The 16543-nt window shown below is 40.7% G+C and overlaps 2 protein-coding genes across 7 annotated transcripts; one reads left to right on the top strand and one right to left on the bottom strand.

The window, feature by feature from the left end:
* Positions 1–3622: 3622 nt before the first annotated feature.
* Positions 3623–13417, top strand: fxr1 (FMR1 autosomal homolog 1). Of its 6 annotated transcripts, none has more exons than XM_080832187.1 (18): positions 3623–3694; positions 5796–5848; positions 6003–6096; positions 6202–6273; positions 6389–6537; positions 6699–6792; positions 6890–7006; positions 7382–7552; positions 7737–7815; positions 7913–8022; positions 8101–8118; positions 8389–8475; positions 8672–8882; positions 9850–10059; positions 10367–10573; positions 11336–11413; positions 11966–12048; positions 12307–13417. In XM_080832187.1, exons 1-18 carry the CDS (start codon positions 3644–3646, stop codon positions 12475–12477), a joined length of 2055 nt encoding a protein of 684 aa, XP_080688313.1. In that variant the 5' UTR covers positions 3623–3643; the 3' UTR covers positions 12478–13417. The 6 variants fall into 6 exon arrangements, with proteins under 6 accessions (XP_080688313.1, XP_080688312.1, XP_080688315.1 ...); XM_080832186.1 differs by having other exon boundaries at positions 8383–8475; XM_080832189.1 differs by lacking the exon at positions 8101–8118.
* A 78-nt stretch (positions 13418–13495) lies between these two features.
* dnajc19 (DnaJ (Hsp40) homolog, subfamily C, member 19) lies at positions 13496–15295 on the bottom strand. The gene is made up of 6 exons (XM_080832192.1): positions 15179–15295; positions 14357–14408; positions 14175–14242; positions 13989–14068; positions 13805–13875; positions 13496–13640 (listed from the first exon to the last, which is right to left on the bottom strand). The coding sequence occupies exons 1-6, from the start codon at positions 15179–15181 to the stop codon at positions 13570–13572; spliced, it is 345 nt and encodes a 114-aa protein (XP_080688318.1). The 5' UTR covers positions 15182–15295; the 3' UTR covers positions 13496–13569.
* Between the last annotated feature and the right edge of the window lie 1248 nt (positions 15296–16543).

Raw genomic sequence — 16543 nt, 5'->3', positions numbered from 1 at the left:
ACTTGGGCTGTGTTCAGACTGGAGGCAAATCGGATTTGTTTCTCAAATCAGATCTTTTGAGACGACTGTTTGTCAACTTATCTGCATGGGTTGATGTGGTAATGCTGTAGGACTCAGTAACTACGGTAATTCGGTAGGCTTCCAACTTTACCTGTACAGAAGCCTCTCTTATGTGCCAGAATTTATTTTTGGCATCTGTCCATGTTCTCCATGTTGTCATGTCGCCACTCCTCCATGGCGCTCTCAAACAGCCTTTGTGTTCAACCCTCCTCCTGGTGAGATGAGGGGCAAGCCCTGGTAAACAGCTCTGGTAAACAGACACAGGTCTATCTCTGTAGGGATCCTTTCCACGTTTTCAGACACAAGTGTCCCCTTACGAGACATACACTAGCACCCATGGGTTTTAGCCTCCTTGCTCGCATGCCCACCTCCCATGCCTGAGGTTGGGAGTTTGAGTCCGGTGCGGGACTGTGTCTACACAACGCAGGTTACACATATGCGATACATGACAGAATGAGCTGACTTCCAGTGTGTTCCGTCTGTCGCAAAACCTCCAACTGTCAGTTGACTCACGAATCTGTTTCTCACACGAAATAGGAGTTTGGTCAGGGTACTTAGCCACTTCTCTATTTGAACAGAAAAGCATCTGGTCTCCCCTCAAAGACCCCAAGGCCGTTACACATTTTTACCTGAACATTAGATTCTCCCTTTAAGAACATCTCTGATTGTTCCATGATATCTTTACTCATAGAATGTGTTATGGTCTTTTCCAACTTTTAGAGTTTTCTTGAAGCTGTACCACGCCGAGGCTAAAGATATCATAAATTGAGTTTATGACAGGTCTGCAGATGCTGGATCAAAGTCTCACCGGTACAAAGGTAAGAAGCACTGATAAAGATGAACAGCCTTACATAATATTTTATACCCAAAACAGAAAGAAAAACACATCTTAAAATCTAAAGTATTGTTGGTTAGGTTATTTTTTTCACATAACTCCAACTACCCTAACAAAATTGGTTAACATCTTTTGCCAAAGACCCCATCTTACTGGAAAACTTCATACGTTACCTTTCCGAGAACCAATTGGAATTTATTGGATTGGATTATAATTCATAGTTTATCACTTCGTAATGGCACCACCACTGTCCCTAAACAGCTGATGTTTCCACTCTGGGTAAACATGTTTACTGATCTCCTAGGTAACTCTAACCTAGGTCAGCACAATGCAACCCTGCAACAGACCAGATAAGCTGTCGATAACCTGTACCAGCAGAGCTGTAAAGGCCTTAAGGGGGACCAGCGACACCTGTTGAGTGCGCTACTGAAACGGTTCATTGACATTTTGGTGGCCAGAGACCAGGGCTGTACACACACCAACCTGGTCTGACATCGACACTGGAGATGCACGCCCCATCTGCCTTCAACCATCTTGGTACGAATTTGAATCTGCCTTTAATTCAACTCAAGCCATCTGTCCAAAATCGTATAAAGCCCGCCCTGAAAATTTGATTGGCTGTCATGTTTTCGACCGGGGAAAAAATTCTCCCCAACGGAGCAGCGCCAGACCGAACTTCCAGACCAAAACATTTTGTGGGCGGGGTTCAGTCTGGTATCCAGGCTACCATTGACCTTCTGACCCTTGAAAAAATTGTCTCGCAATTAAACGTATCTACCTGCTGTTTAGATCCTTTGCCTACTAAGATTTTCAAACAGTGCTTAAATTATTTATCCAAAGACCTGCTACAAATTGTCAACTGTTCGATCTCATCTGGCATTTTCCCACAGGGTCTAAAAACTGCTGTTATTGAACCCCTTCTAAAAAAGAGCACTCTAGATTCGTCTGTACTTAATAACTACAGACCAATATCAAATCTACCATTTATAGGTAAGGTCATTGAGAAGGTTGTCTATCAGCAGCTTAATAGCTTCGTCAATAGTAATGATCGCTTTGATATCTCTCAATCTGGATTTCGCCCAAACCGCAGTACTGAGACGGCGCTAATTCGCCTGAACTCAGACAAAGGTAATATATCAGTTTTGGTTTTATTGGATCTAAGTGCTGCATTTGATACCGTCGACCATTCTATATTATTAAATAGACTTGAAAAATGGGTTGGACTCTCTGATACGGTCCTTCACTTGTTTAGGTCATACCTGCAAGACAGAGATTATTTTGTTTCCATTGGCAACTTTGTCTCCCAGAAGGTTAACATGATGTGTGAAGTTCCTCAAGGATCAATCCTTGGCCCTCTCCTATTGGCTACCATAACTATGCCGACGATACTCAAATTTACATTGCCCTCTCACCGGCTGACCATGTAGTCCAATTGATTCCCTATAACACTGTATCTCACTGATAAATGACAACACAATTTTCTTCAGCTAAACAAGGACAAAACAGAGGTAGTTGTTTTTGGTCCCAATAAAAACAAGAGAATTAAGGTCAGTGCCTATCTTAAAAACCCTATCACTACAGACTACAAATCAGGCCAGAAACTTGGGTGTTATATTAGATGCTGACTTACACTTTGAAAACCAAATTAATTTACTAACCAAGTCAGCATATTACCACCTTAAATATAGCAAGAATAAGAGGCATTCTATCTAAACCAGACCTGGAAGAAATTATCCATGCTTTTATATCAAATAGACTTGATTACTGCAACAGGCTTTATACCGGCCTTCCTAAGAAAACCCTCCAAAAACTACAGCGTGTTCAAAATGCAGCTGCAAGGGTTCTCACAAAAAACAAAAAATATGACCACATCACACCAGTTCTCAGATCTTTGCACTGGCTTCCACTGTGCAAGAGAGTTGAATTTAAAATGAATGTATTGGTCAACAAAACCCTAAATGGTTTGGGCCCAAAATACCTCCTAGATCTTCTTACTCCCTATCAACCATCAAGAACCCTTAGGTCGTTTGGAAAGGGACTGCTTACTGTTTATAGACCTAAGACAAAACATGGTAATGCATCCTTCAAATATTTTGCTTCTTATTCCTGGAACAAACTCCCAGAAACACTTAGATGTGCCCCAAATGTTGCTACTTTTAAATCAAGGCTCAAAACTTTCTTGTTTTATCAAGCTTATGACCACTGATTTGATTCACTGATTTGCCTGCTACAGGAGCACCTGTCTAAACTGTGAGTTGTGGCGCCTGTGTTCCATGTGATGGTGTTCTTCCAGTGCTTTCTTGTCTTATCTTGTGCTTTTATGTTTGTCATCTTCTTTTGGCATGTTTCATTTACTCTTCATTTTTATAATTTTATTTTTAATTCTTTATTGTTTCTGCTATTGTTGATGTAAAGCACATTGAGTTGCACATGTGCATGAAATGAGCTTTACAAATAAAATTGCCTTGCCTTGCCTTGCCTTGCCTTGCCTTGCCTAGCCTATCCATACATAATGAGTTGTTCAAAGAACACTTTTGGCAAGAAACAAAAGTTGCTTGGTTTCCTTGTTTCAAAGTACACTTTAGGCAAGAAACGAAAGTAGCTTGGTTTTCTTGTTTCAATTGGTAACATATGACCCCAAGGAGACATCTTACTGATGTATGCCTGCCCAGTCTCCCAGTTAACCATCAGAAAGTGAGAACCTGTGCATTTCTAGAATCTCTTCCCAGAGTGCTTTGCTTGTCCAATATGGAGGAACTGACAGTGGAGGTCCGAGGCTCCAACGGAGCTTTTTATAAGGTAAATATTGAAATTAAAGTATTTTTTATAAAGAACCTCTTGGCCAGCGGAGAGTTTAAGAACTTTAAAAATCCAAATGTGGTAAAACAATGTCACGAAATGGAGACCTTACGACACAAATGTATGATCTTCTCACAGTTAGCTAGCTAGACAGCTAACACTTGAACGGAGATTACAAAACTAGCATTTGTTGGCTACATAGCTGACTGGTATTATGAAGTGAAAATGTATAGCGTTACAGCTAGCTAGCTAGCTGATTCCTGGGATGTTATTTTTTGTAAAAAGACATAGCAAACTACAGATCCTATCGAGGGAATAAACCATAGACCAACGTAACATAAACGAAATGCGCTCGTTAGTAACTTCGCCACATAGCTACCTTGCTAGCTAATTGTTTTAGCTAACCAGTTTTATTTTCGTGCTTACCACGCAACATTATTTAGCTTCCCTGCTAACAAGGGACCTCATCTGTCATAGGGTTTGCTAGCCTCCTAGTTTGTCAACCGCGAAAAGAATACGGCCTCTTCTGTGTAGCCTTAGGTTTGTTGGGCATACGCAATATAACTTAACGTACTTACTACTGGTTCAGAGACGGAGCCCAGTTATTTCTAAGTGTGAAGTAAACGGGTTTCTTTGTCAATATGTGTGCGCAATCGAATTATTCCAAACGGGACGTAGCCAGCTAGCACGTTGCTAGCCACCTGTCTGGAACTGAAAAGGTTTTTAAGCTAGCTAATTTAGGTCTCCGGCTTGCTAACTGTTGTATTATGTTTACCAGCTAGCTATTCTACACCAACCTAACCTTTATATAATCCGTTTGGATAGTTTGCCAGTGAGCATGCATGATTCTGACTGCCTTACAATTCCCATCTGTAGTAGCCGATTTGCAAGCCTGTCCGAATATTTGAATTCTAACATTACTGGTTAAATTGATCTATAAAACTCAAACGCTAACTCTTTCATTCGACTAAAATGGTGTTTAGAAAATGTGGTCTTGCAAGGTGTGTTGTGCAGTTAACTACACATACTGTTAACGTAACATTTAACATATTGTAACTAATACGATTAGTTGCACAACGACCTTGCTGCTTTTCACTGCGATGAACTTGCATAGTTGAGATTAGCAAAGGTTTCTGTCTTAATAAAAGTTAACTTCTGGTTGACCAACGGTAGTAAGAAGAATTAATGTTCCTCTTTTCAATAAACGAACGTAAATGACTGTACTTGCCTAGTAGAAACTCTTTACACATTCTATAAATGGCATCGTTTCTTTTGCACCTTAGTGGGGAAAGGTGTGAAACTTTCACTTAACCAGTGTGCGTCTGTGGACCTTATCTTGCAGGCCATTGGCCTTACTAGCTGGGTACAGTACCTTTATCACTGCATGTTTTTCATTAGGTAGTCTGTCCCTTGTATGTTATAAGTATGCTGGGTTTCTTGCAAAGGCAAATTTGTCAGGTGGAATTAGTATGCTGTCACAGGGTCATCCGAAAGCTATTCCATGTATGCCTCCTTGGCCCCGGCGCCTGCAGCCACCCGTCAGCTGTTCGCTTTCAGTCTTAAGCTGTTGTCAGGTTCAGCAGATACTTTGGACGCCAGTTCTATTTTTGAATAGCAGTTTTAGAGATAGCTTATACACTCACTGTAGAGGCTCGTGTTAAGGTCTTTTTCAGATACTTCATTTTCAAAGCTCCTCTGATTTCCAGCTTGCTCAACTTTCACAGTTTGTCTAATTGTGTGTACCCTGGATGTCAAAATGTGCTGTAGAAAATGAAAGTTCTGTGTAATTTCTTAGAACTTGACGGCAAAGCCTTTCAGGAGGCTAGGTGTACTTTTACCTAGACTCGAGTTTATGGCAACTGCACCTGTTAATTTACAGTTCATCGGGTTTGTTTCTGTCCAGCTCTAGTCTTGGTTGCTTAGCAAAGCATGTACTTGAAAGCTGATATTCACTTAGTAACATATGCTGATGTTTCTGCATTGTCCTTAAGAATTGGTGCCCCCCCCCCCTCAGCTTTGATGATTCTCAGGACAAAACAAAACAGAACACTTCTGTAACAGATGACATAATGTGAATTGAAAAAAAACTTCTGTCTTTTAGGGCTATGTCAAGGATGTTCAAGAAGATTCACTCTCCATTTCCTTTGAAAATAAGTAAGTATAGCAAGAATTTAAATGAATACTCAAGTATAGCAGATTTTGTGTTTAAAGTAGCGTTGGTGTTGTGCTGTATTTGACACAACTAGGTATAAGGAAAGGGAAAGGTTGACTAAGGAGACGGAGTATTCTTTCTTTATTTATTTCATAGCTGGCAACCAGAGAGACAGTTTCCCTTCACTGATGTCCGGTTGCCGCCACCCCCTGATGCCAAGAAGGAGATTGGTGAAGGGGATGAAGTGGAGGTAAGCAGCTTTGATTTTGTCCAGTACGATGTACTGGTATAATGTGTGTGTAATGTACAGGAGAGCCTGAGGTACTGTTGTAAGTCTTACTGTTCTTTTACACAGATCTTCTCCCGAGCGAATGATCAGGAACCTTGTGGCTGGTGGCTAGCTAAAGTCCGCATGACTAAAGGAGATGTGAGTTCCTTTCTAACTATAACCCTTTTTGGTTTGTTCTTTTATGTAGTTTTTCTTTTCTTTGTTCTGAAAGATGAAGGTGGTTGACCAGATACAACTGCTTTTGTTTGCTCAGTTTTTCGTGATTGAGTATGCGGCCTGTGACGCCACCTACAACGAAATAGTCACATTTGAACGCCTCAGGCCTGTTAACCAAAACAAGCCTGTGACAAAAAACAGCTTCTTCAGGTGCACCGTTCCCGTTCCTGAGGATATAAAAGCAGCGTACGTACATCCATCTCAAGTTCATATTTTCACAGCCACTCATCAAATACAAGTCAAAACATGCATGTTTTTGAATCTGCCTAAGGTGCACTGAGATCTAGTTTGGTCTCATAAATCTGTTGACTCAATGTCCAATTTTGAATATTTCTGGTGTGTTGTAGGTGTGAAAGTGAACAGGCACACAAGGACTTCAAAAAGGCAGTGGGAGCCAGCCGGATATTTTACAGTCCTGAAAAAACCCAGTTGGTAGTTTTGGTGAGTTCTGCTGCATTCCACTGAAGTCCAAGACATTTTCGAGTGTTGCATTCAAAGGAACAAAGCTACATTTCATGGCTTTTTCCCCCTCTTCCAGTCCAAGAACGAATCCACAGTCAAGCGTGTTCCCCTGCTCAGTGACATGCACCTGAGGAGCATCCGGACTAAGCTGATGCTGATGTCCAGGAACGAGGAGGCCACAAAACACCTAGAGGTGAGCAGTGCACCATGTCACAACACTTTGCGTCAGCTCACCACAAAGGCTGATCTAGTGGTGAGAGAATGAACATATAGTGAGTTGCAGTGACTTCAGTAGAACATTGACTATGACTGTCTGAGACATTAAATAACCTTTTATTCAAGTCAGTCTGTGTAATAGTTGAATTTGCTGCGGCCATATGTGGTTAAAAGGAATCTATTGTTCTTTAATGCGGAGCAAAGTTCTCCTAATTCTGGCTGTGTGTTTCCAAGGAGTTATGCCACAGTCGAGGTCTACCGAAGGAAGCCTCGGCCTATTTTTTGAACCTGTGCCTTGACTAAAATTAGAGCTCAATTTCTACTAAAATGGTGCCATGCTTTTCTGTTCTAGAGCACAAAGCAGCTGGCTTCAGCCTTCCAGGAGGAGTTCAATGTTCGTGAGGACCTGATGGGCCTGGCTATTGGGAGCCACGGGAGCAACATCCAGCAGGCCAGGAAGGTCCCTGGAGTGACTGCCATCGAATTGGATGAGCAAAGTGGCACGTTCAGGATTTACGGAGAGGTTGGTTCCATTCCTTTTTCTGACATTGTGCCAATATTAATATACTTATTTGAATACCCCAAGTCTCAATCCACTTAGGGTGGTGGATATGGTGGATATCACAATAAATTATTATTTTGAAATAATTTTAGTATATAATATAGTATTTTCTGTAATTTCTTAAATGTTTTTGATCTAACTGAAGAGTGCTGAAGCTGTGCAGAAGGCCAGAAGCTATCTGGAGTTTGTGGAGGACTCTGTCCCGATACCCAGGAATTTGGTTGGTAAGTAAAAGATCTTAACTTTGCATCAGCAAGTGTTCATTTGTGTTTATGTCATGTACAGGTCCTGACTTGAATTGAAACCTCACGTCTGTTATAGGCAAAGTTATTGGCAAAAATGGGAAAGTAATCCAGGAGATTGTTGATAAGTCAGGGGTGGTGAGGGTACGCATTGAAGGGGACAATGACAATAAACTCCCTCGACAAGAGGTAAGCTTCTTCTTTTTTTTGGTGTCATATTTCCCAAAGTTGTAGTAACGTGACTAACTATGTGTTTTCTTTTTAAAGCTTCTTTCATGTCACAAGGTAATTTTCACATCGCTGTCAGACTTTCTACTATTCTACTGCAATTTAGATATACAAGCTAAGTAAAAGTAGTATGGCTTAGCAAACTATTATGTGTTTCCTGCTTAATCTGTCTAAAAAAAACACATAAAGCACTTGTATGCAGTCATACGTTTACAGCTGAAATAGCTTTATTTGTATTTGTAATAACTAGGCTTTCCAGATCTTTTAAATGTTTATGGATGAACTCAAAATTTAATGCAGCCGTGGCATTTGTACCTTCTGACACAGGGAACGGTCCCGTTCACCTTTGTCGGCACAAAGGAGAGCATTGGGAACGTTCAGGTTCTGCTGGAGTACCACATCGCCTACCTTAATGTAAGTAGTACAATGAGACATTGCGTAATGAAAACCCTTCCATTATTGCTGATAAATATGCACCGATTGTATTGATGAGGCCTAAAACTTTAAACAAACCTGATTAATAATGATTTCATAGGAGCATAGAGGCATTGATGCCAGTGTTAGTTTTGACCGTCATAGTGTGTGGCTCACTCCTGTCTCTTCCTGGCAGGAGGTGGAACAGCTGCGTATTGAGCGCCTGCAGATTGACGAGCAGCTCCGGCAGATTGGCATGGGTTACAGACCCCAGCCTGGGCGTCCTGGAGATAAGGACAAGGGCTACACCACGGATGATGCCATCTCAAACATGCCCCTCCACAACAGCCGCTCCTACTCTGGCAGGGGCCGTGGGCGCAGGGGCCCCAACTATACGTCTGGCTATGGTACAGAAGCCCCTAGTTAGCTCTTTGTGAAACTCAGTTTAAACTCATGGAGACCTCAACTTGTGTATATAGTTGTCTACCTCCTGTAACAGATACATGGGAAGACCCAGGGAGTCTTGCAGGGCTTTGTTATCAACAATATCACTCTATTGCTTGGTTGATTAAACGGGAACCACACAAGGTTGTATGATCTCAGGTGTGCATGTTCAGGAATTCATGTTGAATGCATCGTTTGTTCTGGTTTAATGCCATCATGGGTTAGGTCTTGCGGTCATACAGTAAGATGTCCTTGTGTCCATTTTGTTATGCAATGAAACTCACCCGCTTAGTGTAATTATGTTGAAATAAAACTGAAACGCCCAGTGACATGACCATGAAATGAAACCGAAACTTAACAGTTCCAGTGAAATGAAACCTAAAGGTTTTCCTCGATCATCACGTCTGGTCTGACTTTGAACTCCATTTACACCTTGCATTTACATGTCCCTTGTGATTGGATCATGATCAGACTGTACTTGACTACACACAAAAAAAACAGGGTAAATGCACACACTATGGGATTGTGATATGGGGGGGGTGTATGACACATTTGCACACATGTGCTTTTGATGACATGCCAGATAAATATCCATACAAATATAAGCAGAAATGATTTCTTTTCTCCATGTTTTCTCCAAATCAGCCAAACCAAGTCTGCTGACTGCCAAATTAAATACTTAGTGCAGTCGCATGATGTTGGCTTCTCCTTAATGGCTGAAGGCACGTCAACGGTCTTAGGCAGCTTCAGTAGTAAATGGCGCATTATTATAATGTTCACAAAAAAGGTAACTTGTGGGTGTGGTGTTTTGTTTGTGTGGGGAAGTGCAATCTGATCTCTCGTCATTAGATACACAAATGCATGCTAAGTGTAAGTGTACCTGAGTATTATTCAGTGAGTTTTAATTCAAATGAATCCTGTCAATGGTAGGCACCAACTCTGATCAGTCCAATGCCTCTGAGACCGAGTCGGATCGCAAGGACGAGCTGAGTGATTGGTCCCTGGCGGCCGAGGAGCCGGAGCGGGGCCAACGGCAGCAGAGGGACAGCCGCCGGAGGCCCGGCCCAGCACGCGGCCGAGGGGCACCCTGGGGAAGGGGCCGCGGAGGAGGAAGAGGCGGCTCCACCTCCATTAGCTCTGGTAAGACTGCATTTTTAATACACTGGTGATTGATTTAAAATGATTTAAAATGATTTCACGTTATTGTAAATGGTAAACTTTAAAAACAATCTGTTACAGTTGGTATATTATTGCACATCATTCATGAATAGTGATACATCACAATGTGACATATTGTTTTGCTACAAAATGAAGGCATCTGTGCAAATAGTTTGGCGTTGTAGCTTGGCACTCTGAAACGAAACTATAGTTAGATGTTTTTTAAGCATTGATACAAACATTTTCATATGCATTGATTTGCATTGAAGTCCATGTTCTTTCCCTGCAGTGCTTCGTGACCCTGATGGGAACCCGTACAGCCTGCTGGACAACACCGAGACTGACCAGACAGCCGACACAGACGCAAGTGATTCTCACGCCAACAACACAGGAAACCGCCGCCGCAGGTCTCGCCGCCGCCGCACTGATGAAGACGCCACCCTGATCGATGGCATGAGCGAGTCTGACAACGCCTCCCTCAGTGAGAACGGCCTGGGTAAGACCCCATCTGCTCAACTCTCCACTCCAGATAGCTTCTGGCCCATCTCTTGAAGGTGGCCGCCGAAGGTCACTGAAGGTCACTGACTTGTGGTAGCCATAGCCAGCTGCTGTTCCCTTAAGTGACCAGTCATAGGGTGTTGAGAAATGTAGTCAACATTTAAAGGCACCCAGTGCAACTTTCGAGGCTTAAAAATAAACATTCAATTTCTAGTCTTTTTTACACGTAGTAAGTTTCAATAAATACCATTACATATCGACATTCAAGGAGCAGAGATGAGACGTCGTTGTGTGGTAAGAACTGATAGTAAATCGATAACAACAATCGCCGCCATTTTCTTTATTTATTGGTGCCACCAATAAATAAAGCAGGATTCCAGTCAATGGAAAAATGGCCTCTCCCCACCGGCGATTGTTGTTGTTTACGATTTTCTATCAGTTCTCACCACACAACGACGTCTCATCTTTGCTCCTTGAATGTCGATATGTAATGGTATGGAGTTATTGGAACTTACTACGTGTAAAAAAGACTAGAAATTGAATGTTTATTTTTCGAGTCTCAAGCCTATAAAGTTGCACTGGGTGCCTTTAACAGTTGAAATCTTTGTAAATGAGGTACCATTCTTTGGCCCCTTTACTTCATCCCAAGCGGTGAAATAGCCACCAGCATTTGACCTTGGTCTCATAGGCAAGTGGTCAAGGCTGAGAAGCTCAGTAACAAGGGAGCAAGCGTCTCCATGAACTGTGGCCCTCTTTGTAGATGATTCAGAGGCAAAGACACAGCGACGTAACCGTAGCAGGCGTGGCCAATTCCGCTCTCCTGAGGAGAGGCAGCCAGGTAACAGGTGGACGCCCTGTGTGTGTGTGTGTGTGTGTGTGTGTGTGTGTGTGTGTGTGTGTGTGTGTGTGTGCACACATGTCTGAGCTAACATGTTTACTCATGAAACTAGCATGGCAAGGTCTGGAACATGAAGGAAACCCCTCTATTAATGGATAGTATGAACTGACTGAATACAATGACTTTGCCAGGGTGCAGTTTCCTTGTGAACCTGACTTGTGGACTAAACATCATTTTAGGCAGCTTTTTCAGCTTGTGTGGTTATGGTGAAAGCAAAGCTTGTATGTTAGCAGCAGTATATCTAACTAAACTAACCCACTGGAACTTGTCATTTTCAAAACATGTTGTCTGGTTTGAATATATATTTGGCTTGCTGACTGTCCTTGACATGCACTAGTAGTAGGTCTAATTATACCGTTAGAGTTACTGCCTGCATCTTTTAACATTATATGGTATGACATCTCTTTTGTTTAGAAACATGAACTCTCAAAGCAGAACTGTACTAATCAGGTGAGCTTGTTGGAGTTATAAAGTCAAAACTATTTATTTCAGTTACGGTGGCGGATTACATATCACGTGCGGAATCGTCAAGCAGACAGAGGAACCCAAGAGATATGAAAAAGAAGAAAGATTTGGTAAGTTTCACCCTGGTTTAAATGTATTTTCAGGGTGTTTCATGGAGAGCGTACCTTGAGAGGGTACATTGACTCATTTATCTTGTATGTGCATAAATGGTAGGAACAGTTCTAGGGTTAGGGTGTGCTACTCCTAAATGGGTTGAGGGCTATATTAAGCATTTGGCTGTGCTGTTGTTCCATGATGCACTGCAGTGTGTTGTCAGGCAAAGGTAAATTTACCGAGATCTGTGATTAATCTTTAATGCCCCCTCTCAGGGTCAAGTGGACTCCATCGCAGAGCACAGCCCCTCAGCAACCCCAAGCAATGGCCCTAGCAACAAAGGTGGGGACGCTGGCAAAGGTCAGCGAGTCTCTGCCGAAAGGGCCTCAAAAGTCAGCTACCAGGACAACGGAAAGAAGCAAGCCGTCATGAACGGGATCTCTTAAAGTGGCCGTCATCGTCTCTTGTCAGTTTCTTTTTTTTTTTTTTTAAACAAACTCCTAACCGTTACATTTTTACAATAGTGCTTGTACAAGCTTGCCAAAGATAGACATATGGACTTCCAGATTTCTCTCTACTGCACTTTTCAGTTCCTTCACCATGGAACAAAAACGAAGGGGTGGGAAGGTTTTGATTCATTTTGGAAGAGAAGGAAATGAGAAGAAAACTAATAAATACATAAATGAATAAAGAAACACAAACGTTGCGCCTAATGATGTTTTTAAGTACATGATCAGATGTTGTGCCTTTGGAGAGTACAAATAGACAAAGTTGGTTCGGTTCTTTAAAAACGTATCTGGAAATTTAAGACGATGACAATGGGGAAGAGTCTTGGCATCTTAACATTTATTGAGGAGAGTTAGCTGCTTTTTTTGTTACATTTTAATATGCAACCACTTCTTCATATGTGGGGATACTAGGAAATGCAGTCTGGAAAAGGAAAAAAAAAAATATTTTGCACTGAATTGTAACACTTTCCCTTTAGAAAACTTGGTCTGGAAACTGGTCTGTTATTGTTGTTGTCCATTTTAAATGCTTCAAGAAAAGCACTCCGCTGAAATATTTTAAGTTTGTTTCTCATACTTTAGCAGGAAGGTAATTGACAGTGACTGTTTTTGCAAAAGAAGCCTTTTCGGTTTATTTATTATGAAATGTACAGTATTTAAAAAGTAAGCAGTTATTTTCTGTCAACACTAAACTGGCTGAACGTACTTGCACGCAGGTGACAATTTGGACTACTGAAAGATCAATTTCCAGATTTTCTGTTATGTAAACTACGTTTGTTAGTCCTTATTTTTTTTTAAATGATCATTATGGTTGTTTGATGTGCAATATGTTTTGTATGCAAGTAGTTCTTAAATAAAATTTGATCTTCCAGACAATGTTCATGACAAGTCTTTGGAAAACTATTTATGTATGTTGCATTCCCACTCCAGACCAGCTTTAAAGTAATTCAAGACAACATTACATTTAACACATGATATTTAATGGTCGTACAGTTACATAGCAATACACATTCAACCCAAATTACAGAAACTTTATTTCTTTAATTGTCCATCAAGTAAATCCTTTGCTTCATTAATCTTTGCAGCAATATACGGTGATCCACCTGTAAAAAAAAAAAAAAAAAAAATTTAAAAGTTAGAAACGACTTCTTATAAGTTTGTTTAGGAAGCCAACCTTGTGAAAGTATAAAAGCACATCTTAAGAAAAATGACTCTTGCCTCTGTTTGGATGATTTAAAACCATTAGTTTTCTGTGTGCTTCTCTTACCTCTGTCTGGATGATTTAAAATCATTAACTTTCTGTGTGCGTCTCTAATCTTGGTCTTGTTTGCTGTCGGACTGAGGAGGGGAGAACACATGAATATCTGCATGTGCTTACAATTATCCACTGTACCCTTTGAACATTAACATACGTTTTGCCTTTACATGTGTGTTGAAGGTATGTGTATTACCTGACTCCTAGTACTAAAGAAGCCTCCCTCTTGTTCATTTTTGGTTCAAACCCACCCTTGTAGTACGGACTGCCAAAAGCCTGGAATGGATTTAAAAAAAAACATCGGGTCATTACATACAACTTTGAAAGGTTGGCACTACAGTAAATGACACCAAATAATTTGTAAACCAGTGCTTACACCTACCGGGAAACTCTTCATAGCTTGTTTAACCTGAGGCTCCATGTGTTTCATGGCTTGCATGGCATAGCGACCTACAACAAAAGTGATGAACAACAGTACAGAACAAAAAGTGAGTTTGTTGAGTTGATGAATGAGATACTTTAATGTTAGGTGTATCCTTAAATTCATGTTACTGATGCACTAACCTGCAAATCCGGCAGCCGCCAAAGTAAGGCCCACAGCTACCATAGAACTCGCCTGCAAAACATAATTGTTATCAAATACATGTAATAATTTGTACCCGTAACATCAGCGACTATATGGTGGGAAACATTAATTTCATTATCTTTGTATAGCCTCATAAAATCCTTTGTCATTGAAGTGCTTCACTGAAATGACAGTAACGCTAATGTGAAAACCTTTTAACCCTGGTCTTGGGATAATGTAGGTCATGTACATTGTACAGGACCATGGTATTTTACTGTCCAACAGTAAGTATGCTCTGGTAGGACTGTATGTAGCTTTTAAACTTCAACACGGTCCCCTACAGTCTTCTTTGTCTTCTTTAATGTGGACTTCCTTGCACATATTCCTGAAGAGAACTAGGTTAGCTAGTTTATCCTTTGGCTCGTGCTTCGTGGTTAACGTTACATACTACCCTGCCCATTTTTGAGTAACGTTATAATCTGCACGAATTAGCTTTCTAGCATTAGTGAAATTGTCTGACCGATCAACGTTACTCTGTCTGGTCAATACATGTACCTTCATCTATACGGTTTGCTATCAATAGCTAAATTGATTAGCTTGAAGTGCTATTTTGTGAGGTGGTACAGTAAACATTCAGCAGTGCCTCGCAAAAACAGTTTTGGCTCGTTCAAAGACTGTATTACCTAACTACGTGCAAGATAACTAGCTATAGTGATCTCACCAGCTAATCTTAGCAACCTAGCAGGCGAAGTACAAAAACGCTAGTTCACATAACTACTTAAATCAGGCAAGTTCAGGAACAGAAAGTATGGAAGTATTACCATATTTCTTTTATAACCGGGTCCTTTCTTCTAAAACGTTTCTAATCATAACGCAATGTCATGATGTTCTACTGAGCAATGTCATTGCAAACCCCATGTGTTGATATTTGGTTGACATCTGAACTTTGTTCCTCGTGGTTGCCGTAAACCGAATATTATGTCGCAAAATAAATGATAATGACGTAAACCTGGCTCCTTTACAGTAGGTCAACATTCTTATAAATAACCTGAATTGGAGAAAGAAAGTGAAGATATTATATTTTGGATTGATATGCAAAGTAATCCCAATTAAATTGCCTCTTATTTCTTATCAGAACGATAATATGTTCATGAGCACTTATACCCATGTTACTTTATGTTGCAGATATGTTGAATTCTAAACGACCTTCCTCACTGAAAGTGCCCAATTTCTTAAAAAATAAATATGCTGAAGGCTTTGATAGTAATACCGCTCAATATTTGGACAATTTGTATCACACCATAAAAGTTTGGAGAGACTTGCTTTCTGTTAAATTAGGCTACATGAATCGCCTTGCAGTATAGCACACTTTCTTGTATGCTAAAAACTTTAGGTATAATTGCGATATGAAAACACATGACCTCATGTTATATTATTAGTAATGCCATAATGATATGTTCCCAAAACTGAACAAACACCTTTGACATGGATAACTTCACAATACAAAATTATGTTCAAAGTAATTTATGGGACTGACTGCAACTAGTTGTGAGTTTGTGTGTGTCTGCCATTGAACGGACATAAATAATTTATAATTTGTCAACTAACCTAGCATTTGTGTTGGAGTGTTGCAGGTTCAGTCGATAAACAAATAAATAAGAAATAGATAAATACTAAATTAGGAGTGAAATTAGGATTTCCTCCTAACTTACAGGTAAACCACATGTTGGTGACACCAGGAGTTTTGTGAACTTTTGTGCATCTGTTTTGTGCCTTTTCAAATAGAAAGGAATACAACAATCCCTTCCTTAGAATGGATAATACTACAGCAACAACACAATGAACTGTTAAAGGTCCTAATTATTTCCCCCTACATTTGCATAATTATAGTGCTTTTCGCAGGCAAGGGCAGTATAGAAATTGTAAATTGTAGTGGACCCCATAGCCATCAGTGAAAGTCAGGTTTAATGATGAATCTGTCCTCTCTGAGCCAGGCACACTGGCTGGGGTTTCAATAGGATTTTAAAAGCCAACTGTGTGCAGAAATTAGAGTTTTGCCCCTAAATCATATGGAATTACAGTCCCTGGTGCATGTGGTGTGCCTACACACAAAAAGCCCAGAGGAAGCAGCTATTTCTGTTGGTTTTATTAAACCAACCAAGCAATTTAATTCTTTTGTTCAGGAG

The sequence above is a fragment of the Sprattus sprattus genome (assembly GCF_963457725.1).
Source record: "Sprattus sprattus genome assembly, chromosome: 2".
Classification (NCBI taxonomy): Eukaryota; Metazoa; Chordata; class Actinopteri; order Clupeiformes; family Clupeidae; genus Sprattus; species Sprattus sprattus.
This window is presented reverse-complemented; position numbering and strand designations above follow the sequence as displayed.

Bases quoted from the DNA above. Each gene is read 5' to 3' on its own strand.
- dnajc19 (XM_080832192.1), bottom strand. The intron at 14,069-14,174 runs GTAGGTGTAAGC...AATCCATTCCAG, and splicing joins AAGCTATGAAGAGTTTCCCG to GCTTTTGGCAGTCCGTACTA. The intron at 13,641-13,804 runs GTAAGAGAAGCA...TTTTTTTTACAG, and splicing joins TTTAAATCATCCAGACAGAG to GTGGATCACCGTATATTGCT.
- fxr1 (XM_080832186.1), top strand. From the start codon at position 3,644: ATGGAGGAACTGACAGTGGAGGTCCGAGGCTCCAACGGAGCTTTTTAT. The intron at 6,274-6,388 runs GTGAGTTCCTTT...TTGTTTGCTCAG, and splicing joins TCCGCATGACTAAAGGAGAT to TTTTTCGTGATTGAGTATGC. The intron at 7,007-7,381 runs GTGAGCAGTGCA...TTTCTGTTCTAG, and splicing joins AGGCCACAAAACACCTAGAG to AGCACAAAGCAGCTGGCTTC.